General features: G+C 47.4%; 1 protein-coding gene across 1 annotated transcript; it reads left to right on the top strand.

Annotated features, from left to right (window-relative positions):
- The first annotated feature begins 7,881 nt into the window (after window positions 1-7,881).
- Window positions 7,882-9,671, top strand: LOC122372077 (extracellular matrix organizing protein FRAS1-like). Its single transcript, XM_043348950.1, has one exon. It carries the CDS (start codon window positions 8,067-8,069, stop codon window positions 9,621-9,623), a length of 1,557 nt encoding a protein of 518 aa, XP_043204885.1. The 5' UTR covers window positions 7,882-8,066; the 3' UTR covers window positions 9,624-9,671.
- Window positions 9,672-19,228: the final 9,557 nt, after the last annotated feature.

Here is a 19,228-nt window from a genome sequence, read left to right as displayed (position 1 = left end):
GTGCATGAGTGCAGAAATCTAGCCATGACCGGTGAAGCGGGGGGGGGGGGTAGGGAGCGGCACTCGAGCGGAGGCTCATTGCCAGCTTTGAGAGTGTACTATGTCGAAAAGGTAAGTTCATTTGGAAGCATTGGTAATGTCAATAATTCACGCAACTGTGAATTGACTACCGCAAAAAGTAAAACCGGCTAACTTAGCCATTTTGAAGATATTGTGCTAAAACTTTTGACAGTGGGTCATCGGTACGTGTTCAATCACATGTGTTCCGTTTCTTATTTTTCATTTGAGCACACATGTAAGTTTTGAAGACCATCACAGTAGCAAATGCATCGAAAGATGGATAGTAGTGGGCAAAATATCCTGAATTTGTCGTGCTGCATCGAAAGTAGTGTTGATGAGAAAATGGGTTTTATTCCAGATTATTGTGGGTAGAGAATACATTGTCTGCACCCACTGGATAATTATTGTTGGTGCAACTTCACCCACTGCACCCGTGGCTCCTACACTAATAGGCCCATGGATAACGCTTCGGCGATGCCTATCGCATAGAGGCTGCAATGTGGCCCTTAGAGTACAGTGTCAGACCCCCAGAGGCCGGCGTTGGACCCAAGGGTCAGCGAAGGGCCTCAAAGGCCCCAGATGGGGCCCCAGAGGCTGATGTGGGCCCTCAGAGGCAAATGCGTGACGCCCAAAGGTAAGTCTTGAGCCCCCATAGAACATAATACAGCCATCAGTGGCCGGTGTAGAGACCTCATAGGCCAGTTGGGGGCATATAGAGGCCAGTTTAGGGCCCTCAGAGACCAGTACAGGGCCTGCAAAGGGCAGTTTGAGACCATCAGAGACCGACTTGGGCACTCAGATGCTAATGTGGGTCCTTACAGGACAGCATGGGGCCCTCAGAGGCTAATGTGCGCCCTTACAGCCCAGCATGGGGCCCTCAGAGGTCAGAATGGGGCCCGGAAAGACTGGCATGGGCCGGCGTTGGACCCCAGAGGCCAGCAGAGGGCCCTCAAAGGCCAAGATGGGCCCTCAGAGGCCGATGCGGGCCCTTAGAGGTCGGTATCAGGTCTTCAGAATTCAGTGCGGGGCCCATAGAGGCTAATGTATGTCCTTACAGGCCAGCATGGGGCCCTCAGAGGTCAGTGTGGGGCCCTAAAACTCCGGCATGGGCCGGCGTTGGAACCCAGAGGCCAGCGGAGGGCCCTCAAAGGCCAAGATGGGCCCTCAGAGGCCGATGCGGGCCCTTGGAGGCTGGCATTGGGTCTTCAGAATCCAGTGCGGGGGCCTCAGAGGCTAATGTGGGTCCTCATAGGCTAGCATGGGGCCCTTAGAGGTCAGTGTGGGGCCCTAAAAGACCGGCATAGGCCGGCGTTGGACCCCAGAGACCAGCGGAGGGCCCTCAAAGACCCAGAGGGGCCCTCAGAGGTCGATCCGGGCTCTTAGTGGCCGACATCGGGTCTTCAGAATCCAGTGCGGGGCCCTCAAAGGCAATTAAAGGCTAGTCTTGAGACAGAAATGAGGCCACCAGAGCCTGTGTAAGGCCCTCAGCCGCCGGTTGGGCCCCTGAGACCGGTTTAGGGGCCCTTAAAGGCCAGTGGAGGGCCCTCAGAGGTCAACGTGGGTCCTCAGCGGTCAATGTGGGCGCTTGACCGCCACTGAAGGGCCCTCAGAGGTGAGTGTAGGACCCTCAAAGACCGGTATGGGAGCTGTTAATAGCTGGCGTGGGTTTCTCGAGCCTCGTGACAATCGAATACGGGCCAGGGCCCCATACGCCCATGGGGGCCCATCGGTTGTTTGGGGGGGGGGCCAAATGATATGATGGCCCCCCCTGATTTGCCTTTGGGGGGGGGGGGCATGGCCCTGATGCCCCCCCCCCCTGCGACCGCCACTGTCCATATACCTACTTACTAACCAGCATGTCCATTAGATGTCATTTTATCGTTCCCTTCCACTGAACACGATTGTCATCAACAAACATATGAATAATATAGGAAATGTCTAACTAGAAAAATCCCGTAAGGCTGTTTTACTAGCAGACCCGTCCTGGATTTTGAACGGGAGACGAACATTAGCTGGACTAATTGGCATTCCGTAGGCATTATCCTGATAGTTTGAGTTTTATGACAACGCTGCACCATATCCCGGCAGTTGCTGGGGTATTTCGCCACCCACCGTTTGCTGGGGGGGGGGGGCGTTAAACGCCCCCAGCCGATAACTCGAGAACCAATAGGCGCAGCGAAACGCACGAGGCGGCAAACGAAAGAACGCGACGAGACGCTTCAGATGAGTACTTTAAAGTTGAATTTTGAGGTCACAGGTGGGGTCAAGGTCAGGTCAAACACCTGAAATCGGGCTTTCAGTAGCATGGACTTCAGGACTTTGCAATTGGCGCCTCTCGTTATAAACTCTGTCAAAACGGTGCACAATCCATCATATAAGGCCTACAAGAGTGTCAGCGCCATGTAGAGGTCAGTCAAGCATAGGTCAGGGTCAAGGTCAGGTCAACCGGGTAGGCAAATATCCCCGAAAATCAAAACTGATATTCGCAGCCTTTGACACATGTTTTATGGGTAATTTGGGGCGTAGAACACGATGGTGACATTCATTTTATCATATGTGTACCTGTTTGGCTCAAAAAGTTAAATTTAAAAAATGCATGTATCATGGTGGTGAAGTAGTCACGAGAAATTGCCGAGATTCAGTTCAAGATTTTGGAAAATGCGGAACGATAATCAATAATCGAAGATAGCCATTTGATTGTTCATGGTATTGGCAGTCTAATGGCGTTTACAGCATGTCTGTATGTCTATTCTGTGATTTTATAGAATTTTTTGAACATGTGCCGTTTTTGGTCGAAAACTCAGAAATCATGACGTCACTAAAACCTCGATATCTCAAAAAATTTCCGATCGATTTTTTTGAAACTTTGTCACAATAAACTTCAATCAATTCTCTACAGGTACCCAAAATTTGGCGCGCCTGCGGCGCGCAGTTTTTATGCTATGGCCCGGCGAAAAAAGTGGGGGCGTTTAACGCCCCCCCCCCCAGCAACTCGCGGGATATTATTGGGTAGCAGCCCGTTGGTGTTAATTGAAATAAACTATAAACAATAAAGAATACCTACAGGTTCGATGCAAAATGGAGATCGATTGCAAATTAGAAAGCACCTACACAGTACCTATAAATGGAAAAATCATAAAGGATGGTGAATAACCTTTTAAACCTCGCCGGTTCTGTTGGTTTTCTGCATACGCGTCGGCCGATGGGGGGGGGGGGGATCCTCCCATCTCGCCTTTTCGCCCCTGATGAAGCTAGAGAGTTGCGGAAAAAACGAGCGCAACGACTGGTACCCGATTTTAATGTCTCAGGTCAACTGATGACCCATGAGGTCAGGTCAAGTGGCCCAAGGCACGACTTCGATTTTTTTATAAATAACTTCTAAAAACGGTCGCAGAGCCGCGATTTTGGCATCATCGTGTTTGCTTCGCTAAGGCGCGTCGAATGGTATACTTTTTGTTCGAGTGAGGTCAAATTGAGGTGTTAGACTCGGGTCAAGGTCAGGTCAGAATTGACCTGATGTCATAAATGACGTCACGCAAGGTCAACAATGCAAACGTGAAGCATTGATCCTTGCAAGGAGTGCATGAAATCACGATTCCGTGTGCTTGAGATAGTTTGAGATCGTTCCCGGTGCCAAAAAAGCAATTTCATTTTCCCCATTGGCTTATAATGGTGAGTTCACGTGACCGACCTGACCTTATGTGACCTTTAGGAAAAATCCGAGATAAGCAGTTTAAATATCATATGACCATTCCTCGTAAAATATTAATTGCCAAAAAGGATATAATGATCGATAGGTATTTATATTTCGATCACAGATCTTCTTCAGAATTGCTAACAACAGACAATAACTTGTTGTTGACAGAATTGTTATCAATTCTAAAGAAGAGGCTGTGATCGAAATATCAATATCATATCCTTTTTGGCAATTCATATTTTATGAGGAAAGGGCATACGATACTAAGGTCATAGTGATCATAATAAGGTCATAAAAGGTCATATGATCATATGGTCACTGCTTATATACCAATGTTCCTCGCACGTTTAAAAAGTAATATTTCTGTAGTTATCACTTATCGGTGTATGTATTCCCTCCACGTGCACACCGCACGAACCTCTTGCCAGACGGACTCCTCTCCACCGGAAGGTGGTGAGCAGACATGTGCATGGATCAGAGTGATGGATCTATGATCTCAGTAGATCTCGAAGCAAAGTACAGGTTGGGATCTATGATCCCACCGGATCCGGCGTGAAAAATACATCTTGATCTATGATCTCATATGATCTGACGGTAAATTAAGAACATGGATCATGATCTGAGTGGATCCCAACATGCACCACATTTGAAACCATGTTTTAACCCGGCAGGCGGTGGGACTCCCAGCCACCTTCCGCGCGGTGGGGGAGGGGGCATTTTTTTGCCCCCCCCCCTCGTATCTCCGAAACTACTGGACGGATCCGAAAATGCAAACGGCGTTCGATAGCCCTGTCAAATTTGTCGAGGGAAACCAAATTTCATTAACCTCGGGGTCACCGATGACGTCACAGGTCAGGTCAAAGATAAAATGTTTCACCGTTCGCGGGGCTTCTAGGGAAAGCGCTATAACACCGAGTAAAACGCATTTTGTCGAAAATCAGCGATAAGGCGTCAGTTGTCTAGTACATATGTTGCTATTAGAGGTCACTGGTCATACCAGGTCAGGTCACAGGTCAGGTCACCAAAGGTCACCAAGGGTCACCACATGAACCCAACTTTACTAAGGTTGTGCGATGCATGTTTTATGGCCAGTTTTTCATTTCCAACTCAATGGTATTGGTTATAAGACCATCAGGTACGGTTTAGGTCACTTTCTGGTGGAGGTCAGGTCAAGGTCAGGTCAAGAAAGGTCAAATTTCAGTTGATATTTTTGCATAAAATGGGTATCGATTCGATGCAGCTTGTCACGGGGAGTCTAATGGTGGTCTTTGTTTTGCGCTACGAGGTCTAGAATTGCTAAAAATTGAGTTTGAAAATTTAACGTCATCAATTTTGAAGTTTTTTTTCGCTATAACTTGGCCAAAAAAAGAGGTATTGATCTCAAATTTGGTATGTAGATAGAAAGCGGTAAGGACTATCACATATATTCCGGTTTTTTCGAAATTCAAAAAACGTTTTGGATTTTTCGGCTTTTATATTCAAAAAATCTATTTTTTTTATTTTTGGGGGTCAAAATCCAAAACATTAGAAAAACCGAAATGGCAGTTTTATAGTTCTTTAAATTCCACACCTTTTATGTGTGGAACATTTTTCTGTATCTCTAAAGCTGTAGGCCTGACAGCTCTTCCCGCGAAACCTTTTTTTGGGCCGAAAATGGCAAAAATGACGTCACTCTGACGTCATTAGCGGCCAACCTATCATAGCCTTTGGAAAAATTGTTGGTCACCATGTGCGCCAGGTACTCCCGGGAGGGTACTGAAAGTTTGGTGACGATCGGCGCAGCGGTTCTTGATATATATCGAAAAAAACTAAAGGGGGGGGGGGCAGAAAATGCCCCCCCCCCCACCGCCTGGAAGGTGAAAGGGTTTCTTTCTATGCCAATAACTGACACAAAACTATGGATTATGACGTGCGATCACATAAAATCACTAAAACAGAACGTTTGTGAGTTGAAACAAGTGCTTTTTTGGGATATATGTGTTGACAAAAAATAAGTGAGGATCTATGATCTCACTGGATCTCAAGCAAAAAATGAGACTCGGATCTGTGATCCCGACGGATCTCTCGATAACTTACAGAGCTGGATCTATGATCCCGTCGGATCCGAGATCAGGATCCGTGGGATATCCCAGATCCATTTTCTCGGATCCATGCACATGTCTGGTGGTGAGGAGGGCCCATCACGACAGCGTGGTCACTGGTCGCTGGTCACTTACCAGCTCCACAGGTAGCGGAAGTTTCGGCGTCCTCAGGGAGTGGCTGCAGGCCCGGGGACAGCCTTCCCCTCCCCCCCCCCCCCCCAGCAAGACGCTACATTCTTCAGGCCGGCGCGGTGGCGTCCCATCGGCCGCCGGCCAGCCGGCCTCCCCCTTAACCCACTCACTCACATACAACACCTCCCCCAGCCCCCTGTTTCTCGAGAAACATAGGAAACATGCTTATAGTCTGACAAACCTAAGAAACAATGGAGCGCAACCGCAATTAATCCACGTGCATTCATATTGCCTCAAATATATCCGTGAACATTCCTCTCACAACTTTTCACATGAATTTTCTGCGAACCAAGCATTTCTGCGAACCAAGCATTAAGCAAGCATTTGCAGTGATTAAACGCGTGCAACGTAATTCCGGTGTTTTAGCTCCCTTATTTCTTAGGGTTGTCAGACTTATAGCTGTGTATGTATATAGGTACTATGTATGTAGGTAGGTACTCCAGCAGCAGTCACGAACGAATATGGCTGGTCTTGCATAACAATCGCGCTATTTCAACCCCAAACAACACCATCGCCCATCCGGCACGACCCACGCGCACGGCCGTGCTGGGCCGGTCATCGGTCGGCAAACAGACCTGCACTGGGCACCGGGAGGTCACGGCCGGGCCTGACAGGCACACCGGCCGCCCGGGCCGTGGCCGCGCTCCGACATGGAAATACGCTAAACCACGGACCAGGGCCCAAGCATACCAAATGCCGTGAATGCGCATTCACGAGTTTGGTAACATTCAGAGCTATTCCACATTCACTTATTTATTCGTTCAGGCAACATTCATAATCATTCACGCTTTCAAAATCATTGAAAAAGATTAGCTGGATGTAAATAAAAAGGATATCTTTGATATCAGTGCCGTAAACCCCGGCCAGTGCGGCCAAATCCTATTTACGGCATTGGCAAGATTGGGCCCAGGCTCTACCAGCTGTCACCGGCCAGTCTAGTAATGTCAATTACAGAAAATCGGAATACCGATACCAAACCAAATACAAACGAAAACCGTGGGGAAATACCGAAACCGAACCAACTTTGAAAGATGAGGGAAATACCAACTTTTTACCAATTTCTTAGCCTCTTATACATTAGTAAGGGTTCATAGTACCAACAAAATACCAAACACATTAGGATTGAAATACCAAATACCAAGTTGGTATCGGTTTGGTATCGGTATACCAAAAAGTTGGTACCTATCCGAGTGACATCTCTACCGGCCACATATGCCACGAAACTACCAGCAACGCCGCACGGCGTGCACAAAACACTCCCGTATGTCAGGGGCGCGACGAGCCACGACCAGCCACGTAAAACAAGCACACACACACCCTGTTACTTGACCTAAACCTCCTCTGGATCCGCCACTGATTTTGCAAGGAGAAGGCTCTTCGCTTCCTATGAAAGGCACATTGCTGCTCGAAAAACGTCCACGTTAGGCACGCAATGATTTCATCAGCATTTTTACAAGTTCTCAAAAAAGCGCTGAGCGTGCAATTGGGTCTGAGTTTGCGGTTTTCTATTGCGGTTTGACCTCTGCATACACATGACTCTATGGCTCGCCCACTCTCTTCGACAAACGCCTCATCGACATAATCCCAACGCACTGACCTATAATCGCCGCCCTTGACCCTCTGAACGTCATGCGTCAGACGGCTCATCCCGCCGCCCAAAGTCCCTATTCCTGACGCTCATATGTCACCCTCTGAGCGTCACGCGACGCTCATCTGTCGCTCCCTGCGCGTCACGCTGTCACGTGACGGCAGGACCCGGTACTAGCTGTGACGCGGGTGACGTGACGAGTTGGTGACGGCTGTGACCTCTGGTGGCCTCGGACGGGCCGGCCAGACACGACAGTTGTCACCGACTGGTCCCGGCTAGCGACACCACACAGCCACCATCAACGAGCGGCAACAGCGAGAGGCAACAGCGAGAGGTAACAGGGAGAGGCCTCCGCAGCGAGAGGCGACAGAGAGCGGCATCGGCAAGCTGCCTCTGCTGGACCCTCCGCGAGAGAGGTTAGTCAGCTTGACGTCGCTACAGTGTTACCATGTTCTACGCGCGTCAGCTCTTCCTCATGTTGGTGCTGCTAGATGTGTTGCTGTCACCTGGATCGTCCCAAAGCTGCGTCTCAAGAGCTCTCGGTCGAAGATTCCCGAGCGGAGCAAGATGGACGGAGCCAGGGTGCACGCAGATGTCCTGTCGGAGAGGGCTGGTGCAGGGTAGGGGGTGTGCTATCGCCTCGTATCCACCAGGATCAGGATGTGTGAAAGTGCAGGGAGAGCCCGACGCTGAGTATCCCGATTGCTGTGATCGAGTGAAATGCCCGCGTCCCGATCAGTGCTTCTCGATCCGACTCAACAAAACCTTCGACGATGGTGAAGAATGGACTGAGAGACCGTGTGCGCTGTATACGTGCAAGCGAGGGACCAGTGAGGGCCAGGGGTGCCCGATGTACCACGTCCGTCCCGGGTGTAAGACAGAGAAAGGTACACCGGGGACCGCCTACCCACAGTGCTGCGATAAACAGTCCTGCCCTGCGCCAGATCAGTGCTACTCGCAACGTCTCGACAAGGTCTTCGACAACGGGGAGGAGTGGACTGAACCTCCCTGCCAGCTGTACAAGTGCAACAACGGGTACGCGGAGGGAATTCAGTGCCCCATCTACCAATACAGCCGCTGTGTGAGAAAAGAGGGAACTCCTGGAGCGAAATACCCCAACTGCTGTGCTGCCATCTCTTGTCCAAAACCCGACCAATGCTACTCAGATCGTCTCAAGAAGATATTCAACAACAACCAAACATGGACGGAGCCGTCGTGTGGAAGATTCCGCTGTCACAATGGACGAACTGAGGTCACCAGTTGTCCTGACCTCACCATAGGTCGGGGGTGCGTCAAACTGGATGGCTCCCCCGACGCACCCTATCCGGCCTGCTGCCCGACCGTGTCTTGTCCCCGGACAGACCAATGTCACTCAGACCGTCTCGGTAAGACCTACGACTCGGGTCAAACCTGGACCGAACCCCCGTGTGTGGGTTTCACGTGCGCCAACGGTACCTCCAACCAACGAGACTGCCCTGCCGTGAGGGTCACTCCAGGATGTGTGAAAGAATCCGGTACCACAGGAGCTCAATTTCCATCTTGCTGTCCTAAGGTAACCTGCCGTTCCGCTGGTCAGTGCTACTCCGCATCTCTCCGTAAAACCTTCAACGACGGAGACACCTGGACCGAACATCCTTGCGCATCATACACATGTAACAATGGCACCACCAAGCTGAAAACCTGCCCCGTCGCCGTACGCTGGGACGGGTGCGAGCTCGTCAAAGGAAAAGTCAACGCGTCCTTCCCCGAATGTTGCGACAAACAGAAATGTCCCGACAGTAGCCAGTGCTTCTCAAGAGTTCTGCGTAAAACGTTCGACGACGGGGAAAAGTGGACGGAACCACCGTGCCTGGAGAAGACCTGCAGCGGGGGCTTCATCAACTCCAAGGAGTGTCCCTGGAGCGCAGGGTTCGGATGCAAGAGAGAGCCGGGTACGCCGGGCGCTAAATATCCAAAGTGTTGTGACAAGTTTAAGTGCGACGACTTCGCCTCACTCGATATCTAAGCGAGTGTTCAGAGGTGTTCCTTTGTTAAAGCTAATACAGACAATAGACAATAATGCTGAAAATTTTCCAGGATATTTTCAAGAAAGGTAGAGTAAGCTAGACATTGGCGCTAAATATGTAATTGTGAAAAGCATATCGCATCGCTGACCAAAAGCTTTTTTATTGATAATCGTTTCGCCCATTCAAACAGTGTAAGGGTTCATTACTTCATTTAGTTCGTTATGCAACGGTCGTGATGCCGTAATAGCCAAAAGAACAATAGCAACAAAGTGTTTATTAAATCACACAACAGCACTTGGAATACAGCCAATATCCGTATATCCACATTTACTTAATATGGACCAGTCATCGTGCATGTAATATTGAAGAAATCCCAGTGTAGGTATTAAAGAAATGTATTAAATCCTGCTGTGTGCTCAGAAACTGCACATTATAATTAATATCACACGAATTTACACTGCGGATCATTATATCCGCAGTGTAATGTATTTCAGTATTTCCTCGCATAGGTACTGAACGGCTCTGGGAAAGAAAAATGGAAACCGAGGTCTTTAACTGAACGGCTCTGGGAGAGAAAAACGGAAACCGAGGTCTTAAACTGAACGATATTTCCCATACGTCGTTTAATATCTATTCAGAAACTCACAATTAAATTATTGAAATCGCCTTTTTTAAGATTTTTATAAAAAATCACCAGAACTGTAAGTCATCAACCCGTGCCGGAAAACAGTGCAGGAAAGATCACGTGCAAATGTTTACCGCACGGCTAGGATAATGCTAGAGGGATATCTCGGCGTATGGGAATCAACACATATTTCTGAATGTTTCTAAAATTCAGAAAACAGAACTGACATTGAGCAGAGCAAAGGTTTCTAATCATTTTTTTCATTTTTTTTTTAATCATTGATTAGCAAAGGTTTCTAATCATTTTTTTTTTGCGTTTTATCTCTTTTAAAATGAATTCAAAAGTTTAGGCCATACATGCACTTATATGTCACAGTTTCTAATCATCCAAGCGCTGAACAGTAAGATACGATCTGACACCCTAAATGACCCTAGCCCCACGTCCGATGCAGTTCGGCACTCCGGAAACATTTTAAACTGCGCCTCTGCGGCATTTACCATTAATGACCACGGTCACTTGTAAGTTATAAGCAGCCCGTAAAGCGAGCCAAATGTCACTCTAAACGTGGTTTGGGTCTCATAAAGCCCATTATGGATACAAACTCGGTGCAGACTGCCACTTTCATAAATCATCAGAGCCTTTCTCTTGACCTTGACTCGGCTCTATGATATGAGTATTTCATGTTTTAAATACCCAACATGAGCTAATGATGAGTCAAACTACACAACTGCATCAAAAGAATGCATTTATGCATGCCCACCCCACAGTGCAACATAAACAAATAAAACTCGCAATATGTGAGTGCGTGTTTCATCTAGATAATAGATATAATCGGCAGCTAAGAACTCTCCCATTTAGTTGCAAACTATCCGCCAAAAGTAGGCATCAGTCAGCCGAGCCAAATGCAAAAAAAAAATATTTAGTCCGCCAATTTCAAACTATTGGGAACTTTTTCCCCATTTCTTTTTTACTCGGATGCGAGTTCAGCTAAAAAGGAAAAGCCAGTAAGAAATTGAAAAACGGGCGCCACGGGACGCAGGGCGACGCGTGCTGTAAGTGCGGTTCACTCAGTTTGAGTAAACGTCAGTCGACGCTCCACTCCACCCCAATGCACGTATAGACACTATGTGATTACGTATGCATGCACTAACCTAGAAGTCCGTCAGGGGCACGCCAAAATGACTGTAGAGCCATTTCATTTCGGACACCTTATCACCACGTGCGGAAACTGCTGTTAATGACCACTCAGACTCAGTCCTGCTTTACATCCAGCGTTCCCTAAATGCTGTCATGACGGTACGTGGTAGGACCGCAGGCACCGCGCCCTGATGGCTTTCCGTAGTGCGCGCTCCTCAGTTCGCAGGACCATGTCTTGAATCCTCGAGCTGGAAAATCACTTACATAAGACAAGACAAAGTATAACCCATTCTTTGTTCCACTTTGATATGTGGCCATTTTAGAGCCATTCCTTGCTAGGGCAATCCTAGCAAGGAATAGCAAATCCCTACAAACAACTTCTAAATACCGTTAAGTGGGGCTATTTGATGTCATTACATAACTGCCTCAAATAGCCCCATTTAACAGTATTTATAAGCTTAGTAAAATCGCTGGAAAATGAAAACCGCTTGATATTTTTTTGTCATTTTTGCTCAAGGTGATGGGAAATCGAGCGATGAATGCCATGGCTAACGCTTTTGAAAATTTTGAGAAGTTTTGAAAGAATTTTGACATTAAATCAGAAATACAGAAAAACGCACAAATTAAGTTGCACGGAAAGTACCCCTATCGGCAGCTTAACCCTCGCACGACCAGGCCATTTCTCATAACACGAACGACCAGGGGGGGGGGGTTGTTACGACCCCCCCCCCTGGCGTTTCGAAACGGAAGGTCGTAGAGCTTAGCGGAAAAAACCAACGGATTGCTCTCAACGAGATCTCGCGATTGGTGGTATATTTTTTGGTCCTAGGTCAACATTTGACCTACTTTTGACCGGTCAAAGGTCAAATTTTCGGAAAAATAGACTTTTTCAACTTTCGGCGGCGATTGCGGCAAAACGGTGGGAGATATCGACTTCAAACCTTCACTATCGTGTTCCTTGATCAATTCTCTATCGTTTGGTATGTATTTCGTTTCCCTAGCTCTAAAAATGGCGCGTTGGGAGCGCCGGAAGTCGGCAAGGTCACAGTCGGCGGCAGAAATTCGAAAAATCAAAATTTAAATTTTTGAAATCTGATTGTATTTTTGGATTTGGGAGGTCCATTTGCTCCCTATAGAAGCTAATATTGCTGCATATTCCCATTGAGGTGACAAGAATTAGCAAAATAGTGGTTCGGGCGCTTTTCAAAAATAGTACCGGACGCTGTTCCTCTTGTGACGTCATAGCTCCGTGACCTGACCTGACCCGGTCAAATTTCTTATACCATATGATAGCCAATACTTGCCCCAACATGCATGGGAAGTTTCATCACGATCCATCAACCGATGTTCGTACCACCGGCAGGAAACCTCGGGCGTTGGCACTCAGTTTGTGAAAATCCGGCCGGAGGCTGTACCTCTTATGACGTCATAACTCCGTGACCTGACATGACCCGATCAATTTTTTTCGGCAAAAGATGCGCAAAGGTTGCCCCAAAGGGTATTGAAAATTTCAGCCCGCTACGACAAGCCGTTTAGCGTGCACTTCGAAAAAACCTCAGGGGGGGGGGTTGATACAACCCCCCCCCCCCCCCTAGGCGTTCTAGGGTTAAAATGGATGAAGTTTTAAAAACTTCGCCACTGAATCTATCGTAACTATCGTCATACCTATAGGCTAAGCACATTTTTTTTTCATGAAGACATTTTATATTGTTAACGGTAGTGCCGATTGTGTAACCTATTGTCTCAGAATCCCGATGATGCCCATTGCCCACCTTGTCAAACCTCAACGTATGTATGCCAAATACAGTTGATGATTGTGATAGCAAGGCCCTAAAAACAGCTGATACGATGCACCCGAGAAGACTTACCGCAATCTACCTAAAGTGCATCAAACGTTCAACATAAGTTACACCGGTGATTCGGCCGTGGTCACCAAATGTGCAGTGGGTTCATGGTACTTTTGGCAGCAAGCAATATTTACATATCGTAACTTTATGACATTCCACCTTTTGACAAAATTAGTTACCCTTATGATACGTGCATAAAATGTTTTTTTTTTTTCAAACCGTCTCCTAGGGACACTCTGGTCTCAGGCAGTTCCCCAGCTGACAGAGTGGATACATATTATCCCCACACGGCCGGTCATTCCACTCATCATACGCTATCATCCCGACGCAGTGCTCAGCACCCAGCCAGTTATCTGGTTCATCAGGCCGCCAGCGTACACCCGTAGAGGCGTACGTACCGCACCCATCCGCCGCCAAAAACTCCCCTTCTACCCTCCTATCGGAGTAACCCAGCCAGGCCCACTGCCCGGCGCGGAGAGTAAACGCGCACTGGTTCTCCTCGTCGGTGTGAGGGGTGAAGAGGTGGGCGTTGATCTCTGAGCAAAGCCTCTCGGCGGTGGAGTAGTTTGCAGTCTGGTTCAGTCGGGTTACGCAGCGGCCGGCACAGCGGCTGAAGCCGACCGGACAGGCACATCGGTAGGTAGGAATATCTGCGGAGAAAGAGAGAGAAAACGGGTGCTTGAAATACACACGGGAGAGAGAGAGAGAGAGAGAGAGAGAGAGAGAGAGAGAGAGAGAGAGAGAGAGAGAGAGAGAGAGAGAGAGAGAGAGAGAGAGAGAGAGAGAGAGAGAGAGAGAGAGAGAGAGAGAGAGAGAAACGACAGACAGAATACGGATGGAAGCTTTGAAATACTTACAAAGGTGACCCACGAAATACAATGTAATAGATTTGTGAAATGGATGTTGGACCAGCCATTGAAAGTTAATTGTGTTTCTTGCTACAGATACCTAGATATAACGAGTGTTATGCTAAAACGGGAAGCCTCAGTTCCCGGGAGGGAGGATTTGGATCGCATACTGCCGCTTCCGGTACCTAGGACTTAGCGACTGACATCCGGTATACGCGCACTGCTTTGAGTTCAGCGGTTTGCCGTAGGCTAGCATATTATTCAGTCATCAAAAATTGTTTCTGCGCTTTAAAGTGTGACAATATGACGTTTAACTAAATAACAACCGGTCCATTCAACTTTTAGTAGCATGCATTTAAAATCATGATGCCTTGTCATGAACTGGTATTGCATGCAGTTTGTAGCTGGTGTAATATAGGTACTTATTCCAATGTCATTCCACGTGAAAATACGTTTGATGTTTCATTTCTGGAAACGAAATGCTATAAGGACTCAGGTGAATATATATTATCAAGAAAGCAATTGCAGCACCGTCCAAGTTCAAATTACCTGCGAATGCTCTCAATTGTCTTGGGATTCCATTGGTGCTGTGGTCATTAACCTTCGCCCCAGTGGGGGGGGGCATATGTTACCACCCTGTCGCGTTTTTTGCGTGTGAATAAAAAACCGCGGCGCGTAGCGCCGCGCCGCTTGGGGTAGCTTTTGGTACATCAATTTTGGACAATGTGTGAAATTTTTGACCCCAGGTCATGTCAGGTCAGGTCAACAGGTCAAGTTAACTGACCAAGCCTAAAAAAAAGTTTGCAATCATGTCCAGCCTGCAGTGTTTGTCAGAAAGGTTTTAAACTTGGTGGATTGCATGCTGTTATGGGCGCCTACAATTTGTATATCTCGGATTTTTTATATCCGTGACCTAAGGTCAGGTCAGTGGCGTGACCTTTCCATTACAAGTCAATGGAGAAAAATGAAAATGCCTCTAGATCCGTGTGTACGCATCGGAACAGTCCAAATATTTCAGAATTGCAATGATTTAGTCCACTCGTAATGATCAAGGTGTCATTTTTACTGATAGCCTCTAGACAGGTCATCCGAGGTCACTTGAGGCTACAAACAGTTTTTTGCCAATAACTCGCGATTGGAAAGAGATAGAACGCTGGGGATGGTCTCATTGTGTTTGTCTTGTTGAGACGCATCGACTGATATGCAACATGACCTTTTCCGGTAAGGTCATGACCTTGACCTGAGGTCAAATTTTCAAGTTGACCTTTCAAGGTCAAATTATAGTTCATTCGACGCGTCTCGGCGAGGGGAACACGATTCTGGCAATAGAAATGTCGTGGCTTTTTGTAGTCGAAAGTTATTGTTGAAAAACACTTTTCGTAAAAACAGCTATTTTTGGAGTTTTTGCCCTCTGGAGGCTAAACCGTTGACCTGAGGTTAATATTGATAATGACCTTTTCAAAAGAAGAGTTTAAAAGCTATCGTTTGTTGTTCCATGCGTTTTTCTAGCTACCATAGTTCCTGAGATAGCGGCATGTTTTCTGAAAAATATAATGACAATTTGCAAATTTTGACCTTTGATGACCTCTGGTGACCCCAATATTGCTCTAAGGTGAAAAATGACCGAAATACTTTCAAACGTACGCATTGAGAGCTATCGACTGCTTTTTACCGCGTCTTTCTAGCCTTCTTAGTTTTTGAGTTAGAGGTGGGTGGTAACATATGCCCCCCCTCACTAGGGCGAAGTTGGCTGAGACCGCCACTGGGGCGCGGGTTAATAGTTAAGCGCAGGACAAACATGCAAGAGAAAGTATGTCCAATCAAAACTCATACCTTCAGTCGGGCCAATTTTTATTCTGTGTTAAATATTCCTAGAGGCATTGTCCCTAGAGGCAAAGACTAATGGAATCATCTAAAAGAAAGCACGCATCGCCGGGAACATGGTAATTGGCATAGAGTCGTTAACATGCGGCAGGTTCCGCCCATCTCAGCCATAGTGGTGGAAAACCTTGAGAAATGGATTAGCTATAATTCATGGCTCCTTCCGACAAACTGCTGTAAGATAAGAATAGAAACTTATGTGACGGTCTTTATAGTCTGTTCCATATCAAGCTTACAGTCGGAGTTTCTCCGGCAGATCGCTCCTCCGCTCAAGAATTTGCGTCATAATGTAAGAGCTGTATATCTGTTTTAGTGCTTGTTGAGGATCATTAAATGTAAAAATCAAGTACTTCTTTGTTATCGTGACCTTTCCTCCTTTCCCAAGATATATGCTGAGATAAAATATGTTTTTATGCTTAACCCGCGCCCGGCTGGGGGTCCTGGATTTCCACGCCCTGCTGGGGGGGGGGGGTGTTTGAACACCCCCCCCCCCTTGTAACTCGGCTCCTGGGCCACGTAGCGATACGCGGAAGGCGGCGTTCGAAAGAGCGTAAAAAATAATGACGAAATCACTTCGGTCAATTTTTTGGTCAGGTCAAAGGTAAGGTCACGAGAGGTCATTGAAGGCAAAATTTCGCCGATTTCCAGGTCGAATGTCGAAAATTTCCAAGAAGCCAACGCATAACTCGAGAACCAATAGCGCTACAGCGCCGCGGAAAAGCGCATTTGATAGCCCTATTAAAGCCCTTTCTGAGTAATTCTCTCAGATTTGACCTAACTTCAACGGTTTTGCCTGCAGGGGGCAACTGCAAAAATAGCGGATTTTTTCGGAAACAGTTTTTCTGCAATAACTTTTGACCCAAGCCTTGTACGAGCTTACCTTTACCGGCATTGTGTTCCTCTCGTCAAGACGCATCGAATGAACTATAAGTTGACCTTGAAAGGTCAATTTGAAAATTTGACCTCAGGTCAAGGTCATGACCTGACCGGAAAGGGTCATGTTGCAGATCAGTCGATCCGTATCGTCGAGCTGAACACATCTAAGGCGTTTTTATCGCTCTAGCATGCCTCTATCAAAAGTTATTTGCGAAAAACTGTTAGATACCTACCATTCGTGACCTAAGATGACCTCAGGGCATAAAAAAGGGTCACGGACACCATTTTCATGTTCAGTGTGTCTAAACCACTTGTAATTCGGTGTTTGGGAGTGTTTATAATGTCTTTTGTCCAAAAGAGGCGCATTTCAATTTTCTCCCTTTGACTTATAATGGGGAGGTCGCAAAATTGACCTGACCTTAGGTCATCGATATCAAAATTCTGAGATATACATTTTGTACATGCATTTGCTCTTAGCAATCGCTGAAAGTTTCAAAGCAATCGGTCACTCGGTGTAGCTATGACAGACATTGAAACTTTTTATGAGGTGAGGTCACTTCAAGTGACCTGGTGACCTGACCTTGAATGACCTTGGTCTGAAATTTTCACAACATGTGTAGCGTTTTTGAGATATTCGCGAAATATTACAAGGGGGGGGGGTGTATAAACACCCCCCCCCCCCCAGCAGGGCGCGGGTTAATATAAAAATATCAAAAACATGAAAAAACATTAGATTTAAAAAAATTGAAAATATTTTTATATTTTAAATTTATATTTGATAGTTTTATTTTGTGTTATGTTTTTTATTAATGATCATAAATTTATATTTTTTATTTTTTTATCCCAGCCAGCAATCCCACTCCGTTCCCGATCGGGATTTTCGGACTCAGCCCGCACCACCCCGATCGGGACCGGAGTGGGACGGGATTGGGAAATGAGACACTTTGTACGGGCTGGAACGGTCCGGATATCCCAACCTACCCCGCACGGCCGGTTGGGAGATCCCGCACGTATCCGGACCGCCTTATGACGTTTTAACAAGCGCTGAAATCCGATCCCGATCGGGATTCCCCAAATCTCCCCGCACAGCCGGCTCGGAAATCCCGCACGCATCCGGACCGCCTTATGGCATTTTAACAAGCGATGAACTCCGATCCCGATCGGGATGTCCCAACTCGGCCCGCACGGCCGGTTCGGGAATACCGCAGGCATCTGACATATTAACCGCAGTCTCATAACCGCAGATTGCTGTTATGCAGATGCGACCACTTTGCTTGCGCCACCGCAAGCCCCTCGCCTCTTCACTATTCTCCAATTCTACCTTTATACCTAATGCCTGCACGACAAAATGAATTACATTGGACACTGAAATATATTCACAAATTTACTGGTTGCACACAGGTCAAATTTTTACAAATTCACAGCCTGGCCAGCACATTCGTGGCGTCGGCCATCATCTTAGCGCCACTGCAACTTGCAAGGCGCTGGCACAGCGGGCTCACTTCCGGTGTTCACAGTCATTATAGCAGGCCTGCGCCTTGTTCGTGTCGGCTCCTCTGCGGACAGTGTGTCTGTCTGCCGTCACGGGCTTCAGAGAGCCACCGCGAAACTAGACGGCTGGCATCTGGTCGGGCGGTTCACCACTGTGCGAAGAGAGCATCTGAAAATGACCAAGAGGTAATTAATCAAAGTCTGGGACACACTAAAAATCACTAAAAAATAACCCACATCTGACATTTTACATGGTAGGTATGCCTGGTAATTCAGGTTTCAAACCTACAATGCAACCATTAACGACATTTGACAATGAGACCAAACATCTTCTGTCCATGATAACTGATCAAACATGCGACAGCACGAGTGTAATTCACATGCCGTACAACCACAACGAACATAACAATTTGTATTACCTATAGCTTTCCCGCTCCCTACATCACGGATGAAGTGTGCACTACATATACTCACCCTGTTCTCAAAGACGGACTGATTTCCCTGCAACGACAACAGTTGAACCGACCGCTTGCTAGAGCCAGTTCAAAAGCAATATCCTGAGGCAGCAGCTCAAGGGAGGGATCGACACTTGACCAACGCGGCAGCGAGACTGGCCGCTGCGCTCAGAGGACGCGTCTGCCTGCACGCGGCCCATCTGGTTGCTTTTCCAGGCTTTCTGGGCCACCGGATATGGTGCCCGAAGCGCCTTCTCAGATCGGTTGGGATAACAACGTAAATCACAAGCCTGTCTAAACATAGGATTCGATTGGGCTATCCGTATCGCGTCCCAACCGATTAAGCATGCGGTCCGGAAATCCCGAGTCGCCCCTACCGCCGGCCTCTGAGGTCCGGTATCGATTGGGACAACCCAAGCCTACCCAACCCGGTAGGGACAAGTC

The sequence above is a fragment of the Amphibalanus amphitrite genome, unplaced genomic scaffold (assembly GCF_019059575.1).
Source record: "Amphibalanus amphitrite isolate SeventyFive unplaced genomic scaffold, NRLGWU_Aamphi_draft 001312F_arrow, whole genome shotgun sequence".
Classification (NCBI taxonomy): Eukaryota; Metazoa; Arthropoda; class Thecostraca; order Balanomorpha; family Balanidae; genus Amphibalanus; species Amphibalanus amphitrite.
The sequence above is the reverse complement of the archived record's forward strand: the minus strand, read 5'-3'. Positions and strand labels throughout refer to the sequence as shown.

Excerpts from the sequence above, each read along its gene's own strand:
- LOC122372077 (XM_043348950.1), top strand. The coding sequence starts at position 8,067 with ATGTTCTACGCGCGTCAGCTCTTCCTCATGTTGGTGCTGCTAGATGTG.